Source organism: Lygodium microphyllum, chromosome 12 (genome assembly GCF_053477565.2).
Source record: "Lygodium microphyllum isolate KBCC chromosome 12, Lygodium_microphyllum_v1.1.10, whole genome shotgun sequence".
Taxonomy (NCBI): Eukaryota; Viridiplantae; Streptophyta; class Polypodiopsida; order Schizaeales; family Lygodiaceae; genus Lygodium; species Lygodium microphyllum.
This window is the reverse complement of record NC_141146.1, coordinates 136827246-136846235: the sequence shown is the minus strand read 5'-3', so window position 1 is coordinate 136846235 and position 18990 is coordinate 136827246. Positions and strand designations below refer to the sequence as shown.

The following is an 18990-nucleotide window of genomic DNA, read 5'->3' as shown; positions in this document are numbered from 1 at the left end:
TTGTTGATGCAATCAGTGACAATGCTTGAGAATCCCGTGTGTCCTGAGCCTTTTGTCCAGTTGATCTTTGAGGAAGTGGCTGAGTTGGAGCTGGCATTTGACCACATCCTCCTTGGAGAGGTGTTGCAGGAGCCACAACTCTAGGACAGACTTCTTCACCACTAACATACTCCCAAAGATTTTTTGCAATCAGCACACATTCTTCATAATGAAGGACCAAAGAGAATAGTTATTGCCGTCCAATCTATCCTCCTTGGATACATCGGTTAATACATCACTCTGTCCTTGATTGACCATGATAAATGCCAGTGCTTTTTAAAAAAACACAAGCAAGAACCAAAGTTGGAATAACCAGGAAATCTGCAAATTTTCAAAAATCATAGTATACACCAAGCTGTAATTAGCAAAACTGTGTTACACTTGATCATAATTGTCCAATGCACAAACAATGCTCAGCAACACAACAAATGCAAAAGCCCCAAATTTTAGCTTTCCAAAATGCACAATTTCAGTATATTTAAGATTGAATCGTTATTGCATGTGCCAATGTCTACTAAACATCCAAAAGCCCCAAAATTTTTGACCCAACTCCCAAGAAATTTCTGCAATGTGTGTGCCTGAAAGCACGTCCAGGAGTAGAAATGCACTCCTTGGACAAAAGCCTCTCTCTGTGTTTTAGATATTTGAATAAAAAATAAATAAATGGCCATTTTACCTTTAATGCTGGTGGCCTAGTAGGGTGGGAGGATCTTGATGGCCTGGTGGAGTTGCGTAGAGCTCTGAAGGTGGCTGAGGTGGTAGCGGGCTTGGTGTCAGTTAGCGGAGTAAGGGGCAGTGTAGCAGGTGGCGCTGGAGGTAGACGCGGCTGCTTGGATAGACTAGGTGGAGTTGACGCTGGTGGCGGGGGACTGCGACTAGAACATGGGCAATAGACGTGCGAGCCTGTAGGGTGGCAGGCCTGTGACGGTTGCAGAACTGCTGGTGATAGCTGCAGGTAGCGAACTATTGTGCTGCAAGTGGACGAGCTGGAGCCAGAGATTGACGAGCTTGGGATGGAAAGCTGGACCATGCCAAGCGTGAGCTTTTATACCAAATGTGAGATCGGAGATGGAAGCTCTCAGCTGAAAGTACATAGTAGATAGTAGAGAGAGTGAGAGTGAAGACACATCTTGACACACAATGCAATTTCCAAGCGTGTAAGTGAAAGTACAAAGTACAACCCTTAGACATGAGGGTTGTTAAGGTGTGTTCACACCTGAAAGGTGTAAAGTATGGTAAGTGACCGAATTGTGTAACATAAATACGCGAAATAGAAAATAATGTAATAGGGGGAAAAAACCTCTTGTAAGGAGAGTAAAAAGTGCCCCAGTGTCCTATTGCAGATCACCAATACTTCTTTGTGAGTGTAGGTGTGAATCAAACCCAACATAGAAATCACATGCAAATTTGGGCTTTCACCTCGCTACATTAGAAGATGCAAATATTTAACATTTGTGTGGAGCAATTTAGATTTTCTGAAATTAATGGGCAAACTTGTAGCCAATGTCAAAGTCTTTGATGCACTAGGAAAGATTCTTTTGTTCATTTTTAGGGATAAAAAAAGAGTCATTAGTATATATGCGAACCAAAAAAGTGGAACCATCCTAAAATTGCAACCCATGAAGTTGATCAGAATCCACGTGCAACCAAGATGATCAAGATGTGACATTAGTGGATGAGTAGCAATCATGTAAAACGTAGAACTAAAAGATCAACCTTGCCTCACTAATTTGCCCAAATAAGTTTATGTCAAGTTAGAACCAAGAATGTAAGAAGCATTTCTATTTTGATAGAGCCAAAAAATGACATTTTATAATTTTGGTCCAAAGTCGAGTCCTCCCATCATTTGAGAGATGGAATCCCAATGCGCAAAATTAAATGCTTTTTTCACATCAATCTGCAATATCAAAACATCTTGATCTGTATGCTTAGCATATCCAATGGGCAAAAGTACATTGGCCAAGTCTTTTGTATCTTGTTTTATATGAATAAAGCCATATTGTCCTTGGTGCAAGCCATCATGAAGGAACAACTTGACCAATCCTCCTTTCCAAGAGCGTGGTTATTTCCTTGACAACCAAGCATTAACCAGTTGTTTCAAAAAGCTGTGTAAATGACCCCCTTCGTGGAGGCATAGGGCGAGCTCTCCACTAACTCACGAGTTGCGCCCGCAGAGGTGAGACGAACCATGAAGATCCCTCAGCCCATGAGGACTGCCTCCACGATCTGCGCTGTGCCAATGCGCATCGTGGAGTGAAACCAATCCCGAAGCTAGGCACTGGAAGGAGAGTGTTCTATTACTTGACCGAAAATTGCTATTTCTTTAAGCTCCAACTCAGTGACACGGATAGCCAAGAGCTGTTTCTCAGAGAGGATAACATGCAAGGTATTTGACTGGGGGGCACTTACAGAATGCATCAGCGTCTGACCAACAGTTTCCATTGCGCGACCCTGTTGAGGACCTACCGATCACGCTACTGTGCTGCCGGAGGGGGGGGGGTGTGTTGCTGCAAGTGGAGGGAGCAACGGTATGTGTGGGGGGGGGGGGGGGGGGTAGATGCTCCGTTCTTGGCGGTGGGGTAGTCACTGGTCTCCACGGAAGGCCGGAACCTGGCGGAATACTTGAGTGGGGACTGTCGGACGGGGGTCGTTGGACGGGGGTCGTGCGGCTAGGGAGACGGGAGTATCGCGTGCAGGGAGGGGATTACACTCTTTGGGCTGTGCAGGAAGTCCTGGTGGCCAGGTGGGTTGGGGGGGGTCGTGCAGCGTGTCAGGGTGGAGGGGAGACAAAGCACTGCGGGGGGGAGGCCGGGGGGGGGGGGGGGGGGAGACAGAGGAAGAGCTGGCGGAGGAGGGGGGAGCTGACGGGAGCTGGCCGGGGAGGGGTGGGCGCAGTGCGTCTGCTGTAAGGCAGCGCAACGCGACATGATGGAGGGAGAGGGAAGGCTGGGCAGCGGGAGGAGGGGGAGGCGAATGTTGTGGAAGGCGGGGGTGAGCTCTGGGTGGGCGCAATGGTGGCGCTGGATGGGCGTGATGGCAGCGGAGGTGTGACGCAGGGGCAACGTTCGTGATGCGATAGGCAGGGAGCCGTTTTTTGTCCAAAGAGAACTGATAGGCGGGGGTGAGCTCTGGGTGGGCGTGATGGTGGCGTTGGATGGGCGCGATGGCAACGGAGGTGTGATGCAAGGGCAGCGTTCGTGATGCGATAGGCAGGGAGGAGGGGGGAGCTGACGGGAGCTGGCCGGGGAGGGGTGGGCGCAGTGCGTCTGCTGTAAGGCAGCGCAACGCGACATGATGGAGGGAGAGGGAAGGCTGGGCAGCGGGAGGAGGGGGAGGCGAATGTTGTGGAAGGCGGGGGTGAGCTCTGGGTGGGCGCAATGGTGGCGCTGGATGGGCGTGATGGCAGCGGAGGTGTGACGCAGGGGCAACGTTCGTGATGCGATAGGCAGGGAGCCGTTTTTTGTCCAAAGAGAACTGATAGGCAGGGGTGAGCTCTGGGTGGGCGTGATGGTGGCGTTGGATGGGCGCGATGGCAACGGAGGTGTGATGCAAGGGCAGCGTTCGTGATGCGATGGGCAAAGGGCCGTTTTTTGTCCAAATAGAACTGATACTTTCATCACTGCCCAAAATTAAATGTGCCATCCACAATTTGATTGACTAGGCCATTTGTAACCCCAAGTGGTCCCAAGCCTTAATTGACCCTTGGACACACATTAATTAATAAATTAATGAGTAGTCCCTAGTGTCACCACTGACACTTAATGGCTAATTAATTGTCCTAGGGCCAAAATTGACACCAATTGACATCCAAAACTGAACTGGCATAACTTATCACAACTTTTGCCTTTGACTCTCCTTGCTTCCTGGAGGTTCTTGGCTTATTACCATGAAATAACTGCCATGTGCCTTACAACATTGCACATTTGATTGTTAAAGTAATCAAATGTCACTAGCAAGAGCAAAGGATCTCAAAAATTTCATGTCCCCATTACAGGGAGGATGCATTGTCCTCCTAGTTGAGGGCATAATGCCACCTTAGGGCCTGTAGTGATGGTGAAGTGTGAGATGGCTTCTGAAGGGTAAGGTGTCTCAACCATTGTAAGTTGGTTACATGTCACTCTTGTAACTTGCGCACACACCCCTTCACGATAGCCACAAGATACTCTTTAGTAGATCCCTGGCTTTGATACTATGTGAAGATATGCTGGAGTTTGCATTGAGAAACATAGAACACACAAACATGACTTGAACACAATAACTTAGACAAGACCACAAAACAGAGAATACAAAAGAACGAAGATGAAACTGAATGAATGATGTATGCTGACTGAATGAATGAATGAATATACACAATTGTCAGGGGAAGAGCAGTCTTAAGCAGCTGATGGCTGTTGTGGGACTGGGCTGAGTCGTCAACCAGACGATGACGAGGGAGTGCTGAAACAGTAAAATGCAGCCTGATCTACTGATGATGACATCCAATAGTGTTGGACAGCAAGCTGGGTGGCTCTATTCTGAAGCAAAGGCAGCATTTGATGATAAGTGACCTAGCACACTCTATTTATAGAGATGGAAGGGTTTGCAAAAGAAAACATTGAGAGTATGACCACAATTGAAGCAAAGGCTGATGAAGAGAACTGCTGAAAATGCAAAAATGACCTGTTGTAGATGATGATGGCATCACTAAGTTGGGGCAAAACACAGCTTGTAGGAGTTGCTAGGCTGAAGGGTGATAGCTTGAGATGACCATTGCAAAAGGCTGAATGAGGCGTCGGATGGATGGAAGTTGGGAAGAAGTGGGGTAATTTGCAAAACAAGGGATGAATAGAATGATTGGGTAGCCTCCTATTTATAGATGTGGATCCTTTTAAAATTAGGGGTTTGGCATCTTTTTTAGCTTAACACCCCCTCTCAGGCCCCAAATTGGAACCAAAAAGGGACCGCAAGCATAGCTCAGCCCATAATATCTTGAGGTACCCCATTGCAAAGTAGCTAGGGCATTGGGCCAAGGGTGCATGTTGGCTGCACAAGGATCTACCAAGACTACAAAGATGGTGGTTATCTTATCTCCAAAGCCCAAAGGGTCACCCTAGAGAGGTCAAGATATCTGAGAAAGGGTGCTCGTCGACTACCTAGTGGCCTATTAGAACTTGCAAAGGCGATGAAACCAGTTTGAACTTCTTTTTTTTTGGGAGTAACTATGCCCATGGGGGGAAATAAAGAGATGGTTAGATCCAACATGAGAAAATAGAAGACTATCCCAATCACGTGTCTAGGGTGTTGGTGACAAACAAAAAATTGATGATGAAGTATGGAAAAATGGTGGTAAAACAGCCACAATTGGAAGTGGCTTAGGATCCACTTAAGGATGCTCTACACAATGAGATGCATAGATGAATGCTCCATGATGAGAATGTGCATGTAGCAAGGTGCCACTTGGACAGTGACCCTTCTAGAAAAATTGTTCATTTGCCTAAGTGCCCTTTTACAAAGATAATGATGATCATGCAATGCAAAGGGTACGTGCAACAAGGAAGGAGGCTGATGTCGAAGACAATGCTAAAACATGTAAATACCAATGTAAGGGTAGAAACCCCCTCTCAATCATGGATGCTGATACTAAAGGAGGAGAAGAATCCAATGTTAGTCTTTGCGTAGTATTGAGAAACCAGATGAAATGGTTAAATTTGATGATGAAGGTAAACACAATACCCCTTAGTCAGAATAGCCAAAGGAGAATCAACCATTTGGAAACACAAAACATGATTGTACTTGATGATGAAGGTAGACACAATACCCCTTAGTCAGAATAGCCAAAGGATTGGGGACACAAAACATGATTGTACTTGATCTTGAGAGAGGGATCTTGTGCTGACCAAGTGGTGTAGGCAAGCACAAATCTCAATCTTTGGGAGATGACTCCAATGCTTGTCAAGAATCACTGAGATAGCAGTCCATAGTGTAAATGTATCTAGAGAATGGAGGAGGAAGACTTGACGCTTCCCAATTGGAAGAGCCAGCTATCAAGTAGTCGAATTGTGTCTATACTCGATTTCGAGAGATGGCTGGAATGTTGACCAAGTGTTATAGTATGCTTGAAACTTGATGTTGGGAGAGGGCTTCTATTCCATTCAAGAATGTGAAGGCACAACCACCAATGTCGTAGTCTATCTAACATGAAACACATAAACTAGTAGTGTAGAAAATGATGTTAAATGATTAAAACACCTCAACTAAAAGGAAAGAAAGACGGTTGCCAAGAGGGGGAAAAGATGCCCAAGATCCGATCTCAGGAGAGAAGATGCCACATCTGTTTACATTTGGACAGAGGCAATACTCACCAAATTGAGAGTCAAAAAACAAACTTTCAGCACGGTCAGGACCGGTAAATTATTTGCAATGATAGTCTTGAATTGAAACACAAAACCCATTATAAGAGAATAAAAAAGAATCCTACATACTATATGGTTCATATTTAGATGCCAAGGATGTTTTGCTAAATGAAAAACAAAGCTGAATGGGTGTTGATGCAAGAAAAGTAAATGAAAAAAGTGAGTGTGAAGTGGAAGACTTGAAAAAGTACAGCTAAGCCTAAAGGAAGTGAAGTCTGAGTAGCCTAAGGTTCCTAATGACGACCTAGGATGCCTAAGAACTTAGCCTAGGCGAAGATAATGAATGAACCATTTAGAGATGCTGTGAGACACTAATTGAGTGGGAGATCCAAGATCCACTACATCAGTGGCCGACCACCGATGAGCATGGATATCAGGGTTGGAGAAATTGCGCTCTCTCCTTGGGAAAGACCCCCTCTTAGCCTCCTTGGTGTGGCATTACCATTGCCAGAAGGGTTCGATGTTGGTTTGGGAATGGGGAGTGGATTCAACTTTAAAATACCCTTAGTTATAGATGGTGTGATTTTGGGTGTGGGTCTAATGCCCTTGGTCTTTGGGCGACAATTGTCATCTACATGGTTGGGTCTTGGCAAAATGTACAAAACCTATTCTTTTTAGGCAAGTAATGCAAAGAGGATGTTTATGAGGTTTTGACTTTTACCACTTCTCTTTTCCTTCAAAGAAGGAGACTAAGCATTGGCATCGGAACATGGTCCATGTCATGTCCCTAGACATTCGGATGGGTGCTAGTAGCATCGGTCACAATGGTCATGAAGTGACTTAGAGTGAATACACACTGTGTAATGTCACACTGAGTGCAAACTTTGAATGTACAACTCCAACTCTTCAATTACTTTGAGAATGCACAAATGATCTACAACATATTGATTACCACTCTTGGACTCTTGACCTATTGGCGGATGCATCTGTACACTAGGATGGTGTGGGATTGTGGTATTAGACGCCAATCCTTGGATGTGGTCATGACACAAAGTAGTGCTAGCTCCAAGGCTCAAGGGCGAGCCTATTTGGCTCTATGGTTGGGAGACGAGTCTGATGTCTAGTTCCTTTTATTGTCGATATGTCTTGTGTTGTGTCTAGTGTGCAGATTGGATCCTAGGGGGATTTTCAGTCCATGTTTAGGATCAATTGGGGAGGGTGGGACTGGTCTAAGTAGTGAGGTGATTCTTGTCCACTCCCTAGAGTGCTTTATTGAAGGAGGTGGCTTTATAGCATGAGGAGAAGGTTCGTGAATTTGAGCAATTTGGGAGGGTGGTATAGTGTGCAAGAGGGGGTTGCCCACATAGTAGGACTAGAGGAAAGAGAGTGATGCACTTGTGGATATGGGGAAGATGCATAGTACTTGGGGACTTTCTCAACAACAAAGCATCTAGGTGCAAAGTGGTACACCTTTGAGTGTTTAGTGTCGGCCCAAAACCTAAATGTGCGTCAAAGACAATGTGAGCTAAGATGAGATAACCTATGGTAGGTCTAAAAAAGGGGGGCCTAGATGGAATGTAGAGAAATCTAATTGTGAAGTGAAAGGGGGAGGGAAGGGTGGGAAATGTAAAGATTAATATGAAGTACCAAACTCAAGCTCGAATGAAATAGAAGTTAAAGGATTAGGTTGTGGAATATCTTTGATCATAGAGTTCTTTTCTATTCCATATTGGTATCAATTTGGGTCTCCATGGTGACTTATAGTCAATCCCTATATAATTGTAGTATATAGGTGATTAGACTCACACAAAAATCGATTGCATAAGCTTGCTATCGGGATTGTTTGTAAAGAACGGAACTTTTGGTTGTGTCTCTAGTGGATAGTCTTTCCTCAACTGAGAGGTGATCACTCTCGTTAGTAGAGTGCTCTAATTGAGACGTGTGGAATATGAGACGAAGAAGAGTTGGGCCTCGATGAATGATCCCTAAAAGAATGGTTAGTAGATGGAGCATTGTCCTCCAAATCAAGACCATAATAATGCCTCAATAGGGCTTGCATCGAAGGAATAACCTAAAAGAACATTGGAGAATCCGGAGTTGGAGTGGTCTGAGCCATCGTGAATTAGCACACAATGTATACTGAAATGAAGAAAAAACCAAGTAATCCATGATGATAGCCCTACACAACTCTCTAGAAGAGCATCGATTTTGATACCATGTGGAGATATGCTAGGGTTTTCAAAAGAAAACACGGAGTATATGCACACAACTAAAATACGGAGAACTCCAACACAAATACAACGATGCCAAACACAAAAAACACAAACACAGAAGAAGAATTCTGAAGTGAGTGAATGAATGCTGTAAATAAAGGAAAGAGTGTATAAGATGCTCAAGGGAAGAGTTGTCCAATAGCTAGTGGCTCTTGTGGGAGTGGGCTGAGGGAGGTATTGATGGGTGTTGTCCACTGGAGATGGATCCTGAGTGCTTTGACAACCAGTCAAGAGCAGAGGTTCATGAAGAAAAGTGTTGAAAATGCAAAAAGACGTGTTGAAGATGATGATGGCATCAACAAGCTAGGGAAAAACGTAGCTTGTTGGAGTTGCTAGGCCAAAGGGCAATAGTCGGAGATGACCATGGTAGTACGTTGAATGAGGCGCTTGATGGATGGAGGTTTGGAAGGAGTGGGGTAATTTACAATACAAGGGATGGACAGGATGGCTGGGCATCCTCCTAGTTGTAGATGCAGATCCTCCCAAAATTAGGATTTTGGCTTATGGAATACATAAATTTGGTAATCTTTGAATTTTGGGGCTATTTTAATGAGCTAATGAAGATTTAATGTCTAATGCATCTTTTTAAGCTTAACACCAAAGCGTATGGGTTTGCTTATGGGACACTTGAACACTCTTGTGCATTTGAGTTTGGGGCTGTGGGTGGGGGTGTGTGCATGTGTGTGTGTGTGGCGGCACGGAGTATTTATAATATGAGATACAAGACTATCTATATATTGGCATAGTACACTTTTGTATGAGGTAACAAAGGGAAGTCCTGATGACCTTTGTGCAAGGACCCAAAATAGAAGTTATTAACCCATGCACTAATGCCTAAACAACAAACTCTAAGTCTTAGGCATGTTGGTGCTCCTCAATCTCTAGCAGGCTGATGTTTGATAGATTAATATATTTTAGAAAGAATGTACCTGAGCAACCAGTTATTGAGGCTTTTTTTGTTGGTCCTTTTATTGTTTTACCCTTTCTTTTCTGTATTAGAGTTCAAATAATTTTTTGTTTCTCTTTCATACAGTAATTCTTCCAAGACACGTGGATGGTGACAAGCTGGATAGGACTGTGTGGAATCTATGTACATTTCATGCGTATGTAAGCTATCATGTTAAGGTATTGATGTTGATTGAGTTTTACTTGAGCATTTTATCTATGAATAGTAATATAACTAAATCAGTTCAATGTCTTTTTCTCCTCAAATTAAAAGGCTCATTAATGTTAATGGGGTATGGGCATGCACGCACTTGTGTTTGCAAGTGCCTGTGGGTGCATGCATGTGTGTCAGAGCAAGTGGGGTGTGGTTGATGGACACAGAGATCTTGGGTATGGCTGCCTCGTTGGAGTTGCGTGTTTCTGTTTTGATTGCAACTCTTACCTTTTTTTTCACATGCTTTGTTCTTCGTGTGGTTGTAGACAATTCTCCCTACCTGCATTCTTCTCTTTAATGTACAGAGGCTATCAACAAGTTGTAGTGTTAGCAACTAGACCCAAACAAACTAGGGACTCTTACCTTTTTTTTCACATGCTTTGTTCTTCGTGTGGTTGTAGACAATTCTCCCTACCTGCATTCTTCTCTTTAATGTATAGAGGCTATCAACAAGTTGTAGTGTTAGCAACTAGACCCAAACAAACTAGGGACTGCTTCCCCTTACAATAGCTTCTCTAAACGGAACAGAGATTCTTGAATCAGTTTAAAATTGGTGGGGAAGGTGGAAATGATGAGGTAAGTGGTTTCTCGACTAATCATACAATTTTCACTGGTGGCACTTGTCTGCTTAATCATTAAGTGCAGAAATTTTCAGCAATTCACCCGGTTATTGAAATAGATAATTTTTACCACCAGGCTCATAATAATAGAGAAACTTTTTATCTATTTCTAAGGCCAAAAAAAGTTAGTGTATACGTATGGGCCAAATCATATATACCCCATATGTTTTTTCTGTTCATAAGTTTTTATGATTTAAGTAAACAAACCAAAAAGGAATTTGGCACATCATGTTCACCTTGAATCACGACAATCTTTCGATACTTTTTGAGTTCTAGTATATTACAATGATAGCTTTTTTAAAGAGATGGCTCTAAACTCTAAATGCACTATTTGCTTAGATCAACATCTACTTTGTCCACGTTCATTATTTGGAAGCCGAATTCGCTCCAATTGCTATATCCTCAATTACTCTAACCAACCTTGACCAATAGGCTTTGAGTCTATCTCAATTAAACACTCAAAACCAGTGTGTCTTCAAGCATATAGTGCTCAATCACTCCAATGTTGACCAACATGATACTGAAATGCATCCATGGTCTCTCATTGCTGCCACACTCCCAATTGGATTCGTTGAATGAGGCCTCAGTCCTGATTGTCCAACAATCTAAGAGCTTTTCCCTAACCAATGCACCTTCAATTCAATGTCAAATTGAAGTAATTTAGACCCGTGAACTTGCTGTCCAAAAAACCCTTATCTCTGACATGCATTTTCCCGAGATTAGATGTCGAATTTAATGCTTCTGGTGGCTGAAAAAGCAGATCTGCATATCTGAATGCATTTGCTGTAATGTCTGCCCTGAATCTTCAATGATTTGGCAAGCAAGTCCCAAACATGCTTATTATCAAACTTTTAATCAAATTACCAAATTTTCCTAGAGAGTGTCTATGTCCCATAAGCTAAGCCCTAATTTGGGAGGATCCACAACAACAGATTGGGGGCTGCCCTTCCACTCAGTCCATCTCACATTGCAGGTTCTCCATGAGCTAGTGCCTTCTTCCCACTATTGTCTATACCCCTCTATGGTGGATACCTCTATTCATGGTGCTGCCAGCCTCACTCCAGCCCCTAGCAATCAATCATCTTCGGCCCAGATACTTACGTTTGCAGCTGGCAACTCGTCCCAACCGGTCTATGTAGTTTTGTTTTATTTTGTTTTGTGAGTGGGGCATGCATAACAAGTCGTGCAAGCACTATCACAAGGCCAAACCCTTTCACCAGTGGTTTTGTTGGACAAGTCTGCTTATTTCCACTTCTTTTGGTTGATAGCTCCAATAAGACTAGTGCCAAGTTGGCAAGGGTAGGTATCGAGAACCCAGTGTAGGAGCCTAGGCGACCCGAGACTTCAGAAAGGATACCCCTAACCTGCATTGAGTAAAACGTAGTCAGCCCTTGGCCTCTAGATACTTGTGTTTTCTGCATTTAGCACTCCTACTACCTGTTTTTGCAGCTCTCAACAATCCCCAAGCCTCCAAATACCTGCGTTTGCTACATTCAGTACTCTTATTGCTCGTTTTCGCAGCTCTCAGTAGTCGCCAACCTTCCAATGACAGCTTGTATGTTGTGTTTTGCAGTCCCAATTGTTGTCATCATCTTCTGGATCATTTATAGCGTGCTGCCTACTGTTCTTGAGCTGCCATTGGCTTGATTAACCTGATCCAGATATTTAGATCTCTGTTTGTAGTTGTTGGTCACATTTGATGGCTCTCTTCTGCATTTTGGGATCCGTTCAGAGTACAACACACTCACCAACTCATTTCTTAGTCCCAGTCCTTCAATGACACGGGAATTCAAGGTCATAGTGCATTTATTGCATTAAGCATTGTATCCATTCATTATTCATTGTTCAAAGTCTCTGAGTTACTCTTCGTCTCGGTGTCCTTCCATTATCACTTTGTGTTTTGTGACTTGTCATACACCTATGTTTATCTTTGGTGATGGAGTATTAAATTACAAAAACAAGGGGCCAATGGGTGTTTTGTTGGGAGTGTCTCCATCAAGCAATGGCAAATCCAAACCCTAGCCATTGATCTGTTGTAAACAACAAACCCTAATTTTGATCTGCTATGTTATCTAACACCTTGGGATGGTTGTAACACTTTCTTCTATTGTTCATTGCCAAAAACAAGCAAGCAAGCATGCATCTCCTTTTGCTGCTACTACAACTCTCCAAACACAAGAATGGGAGGGAGAGTCCCTTAAATAGCCAAAACCTAGTTTCTAAATGAATAACCAATTGCTCCTAAATCAAATCTCATTTTTGAATAAGGGATAATTAATGACTTGATTCGAGTTAGTAATTTTCTTGAATATTAAGAATTGACTCATACAAACACACACCACATCATCCCTTCCCCCCCCCCCCCCCCCAAAAAAAAAACACACACACACACACACACACACACACACACACACAGAGACACATACGTACATGTACTAATCACAATAATGTTGTGTGTGCGTGTGCGCGTGTGTGTGCATATGTATGTATGTATTAATCACAATAATGTTCAAAGTCATCATTTAACAAGTGGTATAGTATGATATTTACATTCCTTAGGATGATAGCATGCAAGATATAGAGCACTTGAGTTATGCATCATAGAAAAATAGTGCACCCCCCAAAAACCCACAACAGACGTGTGTGTGTGTGTGCGTACTAATCACAATAATGTTGTGTGTGAGTGCATATGTACATATGTATTAATCACAATAATGTTAAAGAGTTATCATTTAGCAAGTGGTACAATATGATGTTTACGTTCCTTAGGATGATAGCATGCTAGATATAGAGCACTAGAGTTATGCATTATAGATAGAAAGTTATTATCTGTATTTTGGATGCCATCTTATTGATTTCATTCTCTTTGCTTGCAAATGAATTGGACACTCTAATGCATCGATCCTCTTTGTGTGCGACTTGATTGTTGTTTCCAACCTATTAACACTGTCCCAATCCTTGATATGTAACCTCAAAAGTAAAAGTTATGGAGACTTTTACAACATAAACAATGTTGACGTTCTTGATCCTTCAGCTGATAAGTGCTCGTTTGAGACATACGGTTGTGATTTTTTACTATATGATTCAAAGTGCTTGCAAAGGAAAACAATATAAAGTGGATGCCACTTCAGCAGTTGTGGTAAGCAATATGCTGCCAGTCACATATGAAGCATTCTTGTGAGCTTCAATGAAGCATTCTCGTGAGCTTCAGACTTTAGTTTGTAAGGAGAGAACGAGAATCAACATGCTCAACACCACAACAATCTAGAATGAAAAGGTCCTTCGAGAATTTTAGTTTTCCTCAAAAGTTTTTACAAAGTACATGGGCTGATAGAAATCAGCATTGAATAACTTCATTTGTAAAAAGTTGTGTATTTTTTGTGTCTCCAACACGATTAGAGGCACCGGCATAAACATCAGTTTGATGAACATCAAAAGGTTCACAGAAGTTCATCCCTAATATCTGTAGTGTGTATATAGCTACTTTAGATAGGATATTGACCTCTGCCTCAATTTCCAAGCCATACGTTGGGAACAACAATGTCCTTAGAAATGAGGAGGAATTGATGGCATCCCAATGGTGATGGCCTAGCAGTTAAGACTTGGGTCCTTGTGATGTTGTGGGTTTAAGTCTTGCTAGCTGCATCACTTGGTTGGGTACTGATGTTCACATGGATTGCTTATGTAAGTCAAAACAGAAGCCATCCACAGAATATTTGATGTCAGGTTGTGCTTGCAAAGGAAGAGAGTAATTGAGCTTGAGATGTCAATGCACTTCTCTTAAAGTGGTTTTCAAGATCAGTTCTTAGTGCCTCTTTTGTTTAGAGTTGATCCTGAAATTGCACTTTTTGTTGCAGTGTTCAAAAGCATTTATGCATACCAGGATGCGGAGGCGAGTTGAAACACTTATTCAGGTAAATGGAATGGCTTCCATCCTTAACTTGTAACTATGGTTGCCATTTCATCATGTTACACGCTTTATTCTTTTGATTGACAAAGTTCTGCCTTCTGCAGGCGTTGAATCGTGCAAGACCTGATGCTGAAAAGGAGAAGAAGACAGTACAAGCACATTCATTCAAATAGCTAGTTTAGGATCACTGGGGGTGGATTTTTCAGGTCCAATTTTTGTAATGCTGTGGCGAGCACTCAAATTTAAGGATAGGTGCTTCCAAAGTGTGCGCAGCCAATCCCTGATTCTACTCACTGTATTTGGTGTTTAAAAGCTCCCAAAAATCCAGGCATGGTAGAAAGAGAATCCGCTCAGGTTTCTAGTTTCTTTTGTGCCCCCTGTGGGGTTAGTTATCTCAATGCGGTTTAGAATTTCACAGCTGAGAGCTTTTGCATCTATGTATTATCCCAAGGCTTCATGTATAGAGTATGTACCATTTGTGATTGAAATGAAGGAATCAATTTTTGTGCTTGAACCTTGTATAGCTTTGCATATTGTACAAGGAGTCTGATGAAACCTAAATTTGGCTGAGGTTCATTATAGGAACAGCATCGTGGAACAACATACTGTATGTTTTCATAGGTGTCTGGCTGTCTATCAGTGCTTCTAATGCAAGGACATTTAATCCCCTCTCAGTATCAACTGGCTGCATATTGTAAATTTTCTCTCTTCTCATATAACAGGATGTCTCTATTGATCATGCAACATGGTTTATGGTTGAGATTCCCAAATTGTCCTAGCAGTGGTGTAAATGTGATGGCAGGTTGGTCTTGTTACACCAAACAACAGCAGTGTTGCCACAGAACTTGGTTCACACCACCGACTCATGGACGCAAGGCTTCAAGGCTTCAAGGCGTCATATGCAATAGGTTGTTGTGTATGGTGTCCCATGAGCATGCCAGCCGTTATGGTAGTCATTTTGACCCTTGGAGGGCTGGGGTGTGGAGTCACAGGAGTGGGCAGCTTACTAGCAAACCCTAGGTACAAAATATTTGGCTGTTCCACCTCTTGAGGTCCGTGTTTATTAGTAGCAGAGCTGGGGCTTGAACTTAGCAATGGCTACCATCTTTCCAACATTGGATCTGTTTACTCATTAATGGTGCCACTTGACCTCCACGAACTTCTGAGAATCCAGATTATCATAGCCTAAGCTGGATATTTTCGGATAGTTTGAAAGTTGGGATCTCTTGTATATAGAGATGACACTACAGGCGGTTATGTGTTTGGTTAGAATTGCAAGTGGATTTTAAAGAAGTATTTGTTTGGAGGTTGATGATTGGAGGACTTTTGGGCGATGAAGTAAACTGTAGAAAAATTACTCGAGTACATATTTTGTCAGCTTTTATCGTGATTTTGTTTTTCTACAGAGAATTTGCCAAACCTTTGAATTGCAACCTAATGAGGTGATAAACGATAGTACCTTGGCAAACGCCAATTTTGAATTCAGTTGCCACACTTACTTGCATACTCATCCATTCATTGTTAACACAATCTTGTCCCACCTAAAAAGCAGTTGTAAACAGTGCTTGAGAGTGCTCTCAAATTTCACAAATATGTAAGCTATTATTCTATTGATGCACTCCTCTGTTCCAGCACATCATGATATATGGAGTTTCAAATATGGTAGAACAATAGAGATATGGAGTGTTGAATATGGTGAAAATCATGATTGACTTAATATAACCTCTAGGAAACCTTTCCCTAGGATTAAGATACTCAATGAAGTTCTCAAAGCCATTATTATCAACTTGACTATTAGACTTCTCCATCATTGCTAAGTGACTTCCATTAGTACCAATTATTGGAATCATCCATCGGCTCTTCACTTTTTAAATTTGCATTTGTTATTAGCAATTGGTGACCATTTCTTTTCACATTTATTGCATGAATCTCTTGCAATTTGTCACTAGGGTTGTCTTATCATACCATTGATTTGCAAGTGTTTAATCCACATTTGAGCCTTGTTTGCTTTAGTTTTTTATTGGCCATTCTTTTGATTCAAGTACTGCATTTTGGTGCAAAAACCATCCATTTGTATGGTTTTGCATTAAAACAATGTTATAGATTTGTGTTTGCAAAGATACTTTGTTCCAATGCAAGGTACTATGTTTTGTCAAAACAGTCATTTCTAGGTTTTTGCCAAGGTATTATTGTTTTATACCTTATGACCCAAAATAGTTGAAAATATTGTTAATGATTTTCAGCTAAATTGAAGGTCATCCCTATATATATAATTGACTATGTTATTGATCAACCTTTCACAAGCTTGAAGGCTTTCGGCTACAAATTTTGATGAAAGTGAAAGATCTAATCAAATGAGGATATGTATGTTAAGCTTGGGAAAATGTGATGTGAAGTGCCATTCAGAGACATGGAAAGGTTAATTAATGAAGTTAAATTCTCATTTACGATAGTGCCCATTTGTTGAAGTACATAAGATTTCCTCATCATTTTCTCTATATCATAGTGACGTAGAAATTTTTGACAATTTTGAAGGTATTCCAACATAGTTTGTTGTCACTTTTTCTTCATGTACTTCCACAATGCGCCTAACCTTCCAAATGAAGAATGTGATGTGAACCTTGGTTCTATCATTCCTTGGGTATGAACTTAAGTTTATGTCTACATTGCCAGACCAATCTAGTTCACTTGGAGAAGTATTGTCGCATGTACTATCACCATGATGTTATTTTGTGTTTTGTTAGTTTATGGTTGATCTATTTTCTCTCTAATTCCTACCCTAAATTGGCATGATGGTACTCATTGGGTTGATGTAAATCTTCATTAGGCTCAAACTTTTTCTCATATCCAATGTATTCACATAATTGCAAGTTGTTGCTTGTAAAAGGACTAGTATAAATGGTAGATAAGATGACATACTTATGTCAATGGTTGATCTTTTTGAGTACCTTCTTGAGAGTCCAACAAGAAATTGTGGCTATTGATGTTGAGTAGGTCTTCATCAATGATTTCCACACATCTATCCATACCACAATTTCCACCTTGGCTATTTTCACAAAAAAAAAAACGGTTGTTGATGAGAGTAGAAATATCGGGTAGCTTTGTAAGTTTGTTTTGGATATAGGCACCTTCACCAACATGCAAGTGAGGTTTTGTGTCCTTGAGGTGAATCCAATTCTTGAAGTCCATGCTGCACACCCTTTTGAACCTTGAGTAAAGGTGCAATGTCCAATCTTTCTTGACATTTGTGAAGTGTTTAAGAGGATTGTGAGGTTTCATTTGTATTTCTATCTTAGAGTCCTTGGCATTCCTTGTTTGTTTTTTCTTTCATCATTTTAAGTGATAGGGTAAGTCTACTTTAGTCCACTTAGGGGATTATGAGCTTTCTTTTGTATTTCTACCTTAGACTCCTTGGCATTCCTCATCTACTTCATCATTTTAAGTTATAGGTCAAGTCTCTTTTAGTCCTCCTAGCTTTAGAATATTGAGGGATCTTTGGATCACATTATGTGCTCATCTCCAACATTGCGTTAGACTTCAAAGAGTTGCTTTTTGTCTCTTCATAGTCATGAGTGGCATTTACATTATGTGCTCTTATGTTGTATAGGGTAGTACGACAGTTGTCTTGGTTTTTCACAATCTAAGACATGTAGAGATTCCATCCATCCCCCTTTGATGTTGAGTTTGATTACTCTATCATAGACTAGCATTCTAGCTGCATTTTATGGAGCATGATTAGCTAGGATCTACTTTATGGTTTGTCCATTGATGTTGTAATCAATTGTTTCAAGTACGTTATCTAAGGCTTCATCCTTGATTTGTCATATCTAACTCAACTTATTGGCCTTGAAATTACTCCTGAGCATCCTACACCCAATATTTTACTTTGTCAATGACTTTGAGTTGATGGTTAAGTTTATATACTCTCCCACTTTCATGCCTTTTGGTTTCTGCATTTTTCACTCTTAGTGTTGGCTTGCGGTTTAGCTAACATGCACTCTAGGTGTTAATATTGTTACACCACCTCTTTTACCAATCACTAGCAAATGATTCATCTAGCATTGAGGGTCTTGGGAGGTGAGATTTGGCCTTTTTTGTTCGAACCTAGTCATGAGGTCTAGTGGTATGCACCCATAGTCTTCCTCACCTCAATGACTTAGTACCAAATAGACTTAGGATATATACGACATGATTGCCCTACTAGTTGAAGCTTGTTGCTTATGAAAATTTATGAAAAGGTGGTGATGCCACAATTGTGGCATCATCATGGCTTTGTATTGTTTTCTTTGTTAGGCTCTTGCTTCTTACGCCAATAAGATAATACATGCCTGGGTTGACCAGAATACCAACATGAGCCTTTATGCCCTCATTTGAAGTGTTGGTTACTATCTATTGCATCCAATGATCATCAATGGACTTGGCCCATTGTAGTATTAGGATTGTGTTTCCCCTCATTGTAAGAGACATAGGGTGTTTTGTAAGTTTGTTCTTGTTGTGGTACCCTATATAGTGGGCTATAATATCACTTTGTAGGTGAGGCATTATAGACTAGATGCTATTGAAATCCTTGTGGGATTGACGTCACCCCTAGGCACCACATGTCTTTGCTTATTTGGTGCAGGTAGAGCTAGTCATGTACCTCTAACATAAGGTAGCC

General features: G+C 41.6%; 1 protein-coding gene across 5 annotated transcripts in view; it reads left to right on the top strand.

The window, feature by feature from the left end:
- Positions 1-14847, top strand: part of DIS2 (Arp2/3 complex, 34 kD subunit p34-Arc) — a 90455-nt gene extending 75608 nt beyond the window's left edge. For 4 of the 5 annotated variants that reach the window (XM_087690133.1, XM_087690131.1, XM_087690134.1 and 1 more), the window contains 3 exons: positions 9678-9769; positions 14281-14337; positions 14438-14847. In XM_087690133.1, the coding sequence (XP_087546259.1) occupies positions 9678-9769; positions 14281-14337; positions 14438-14506 (218 nt within the window). In that variant the 3' untranslated portion in view covers positions 14507-14847. The remainder of the gene's footprint in view (positions 1-9677; positions 9770-14280; positions 14338-14437) is intronic. The other variant, XM_087690132.1, reaches the window with a different exon arrangement.
- Positions 14848-18990: the final 4143 nt, after the last annotated feature.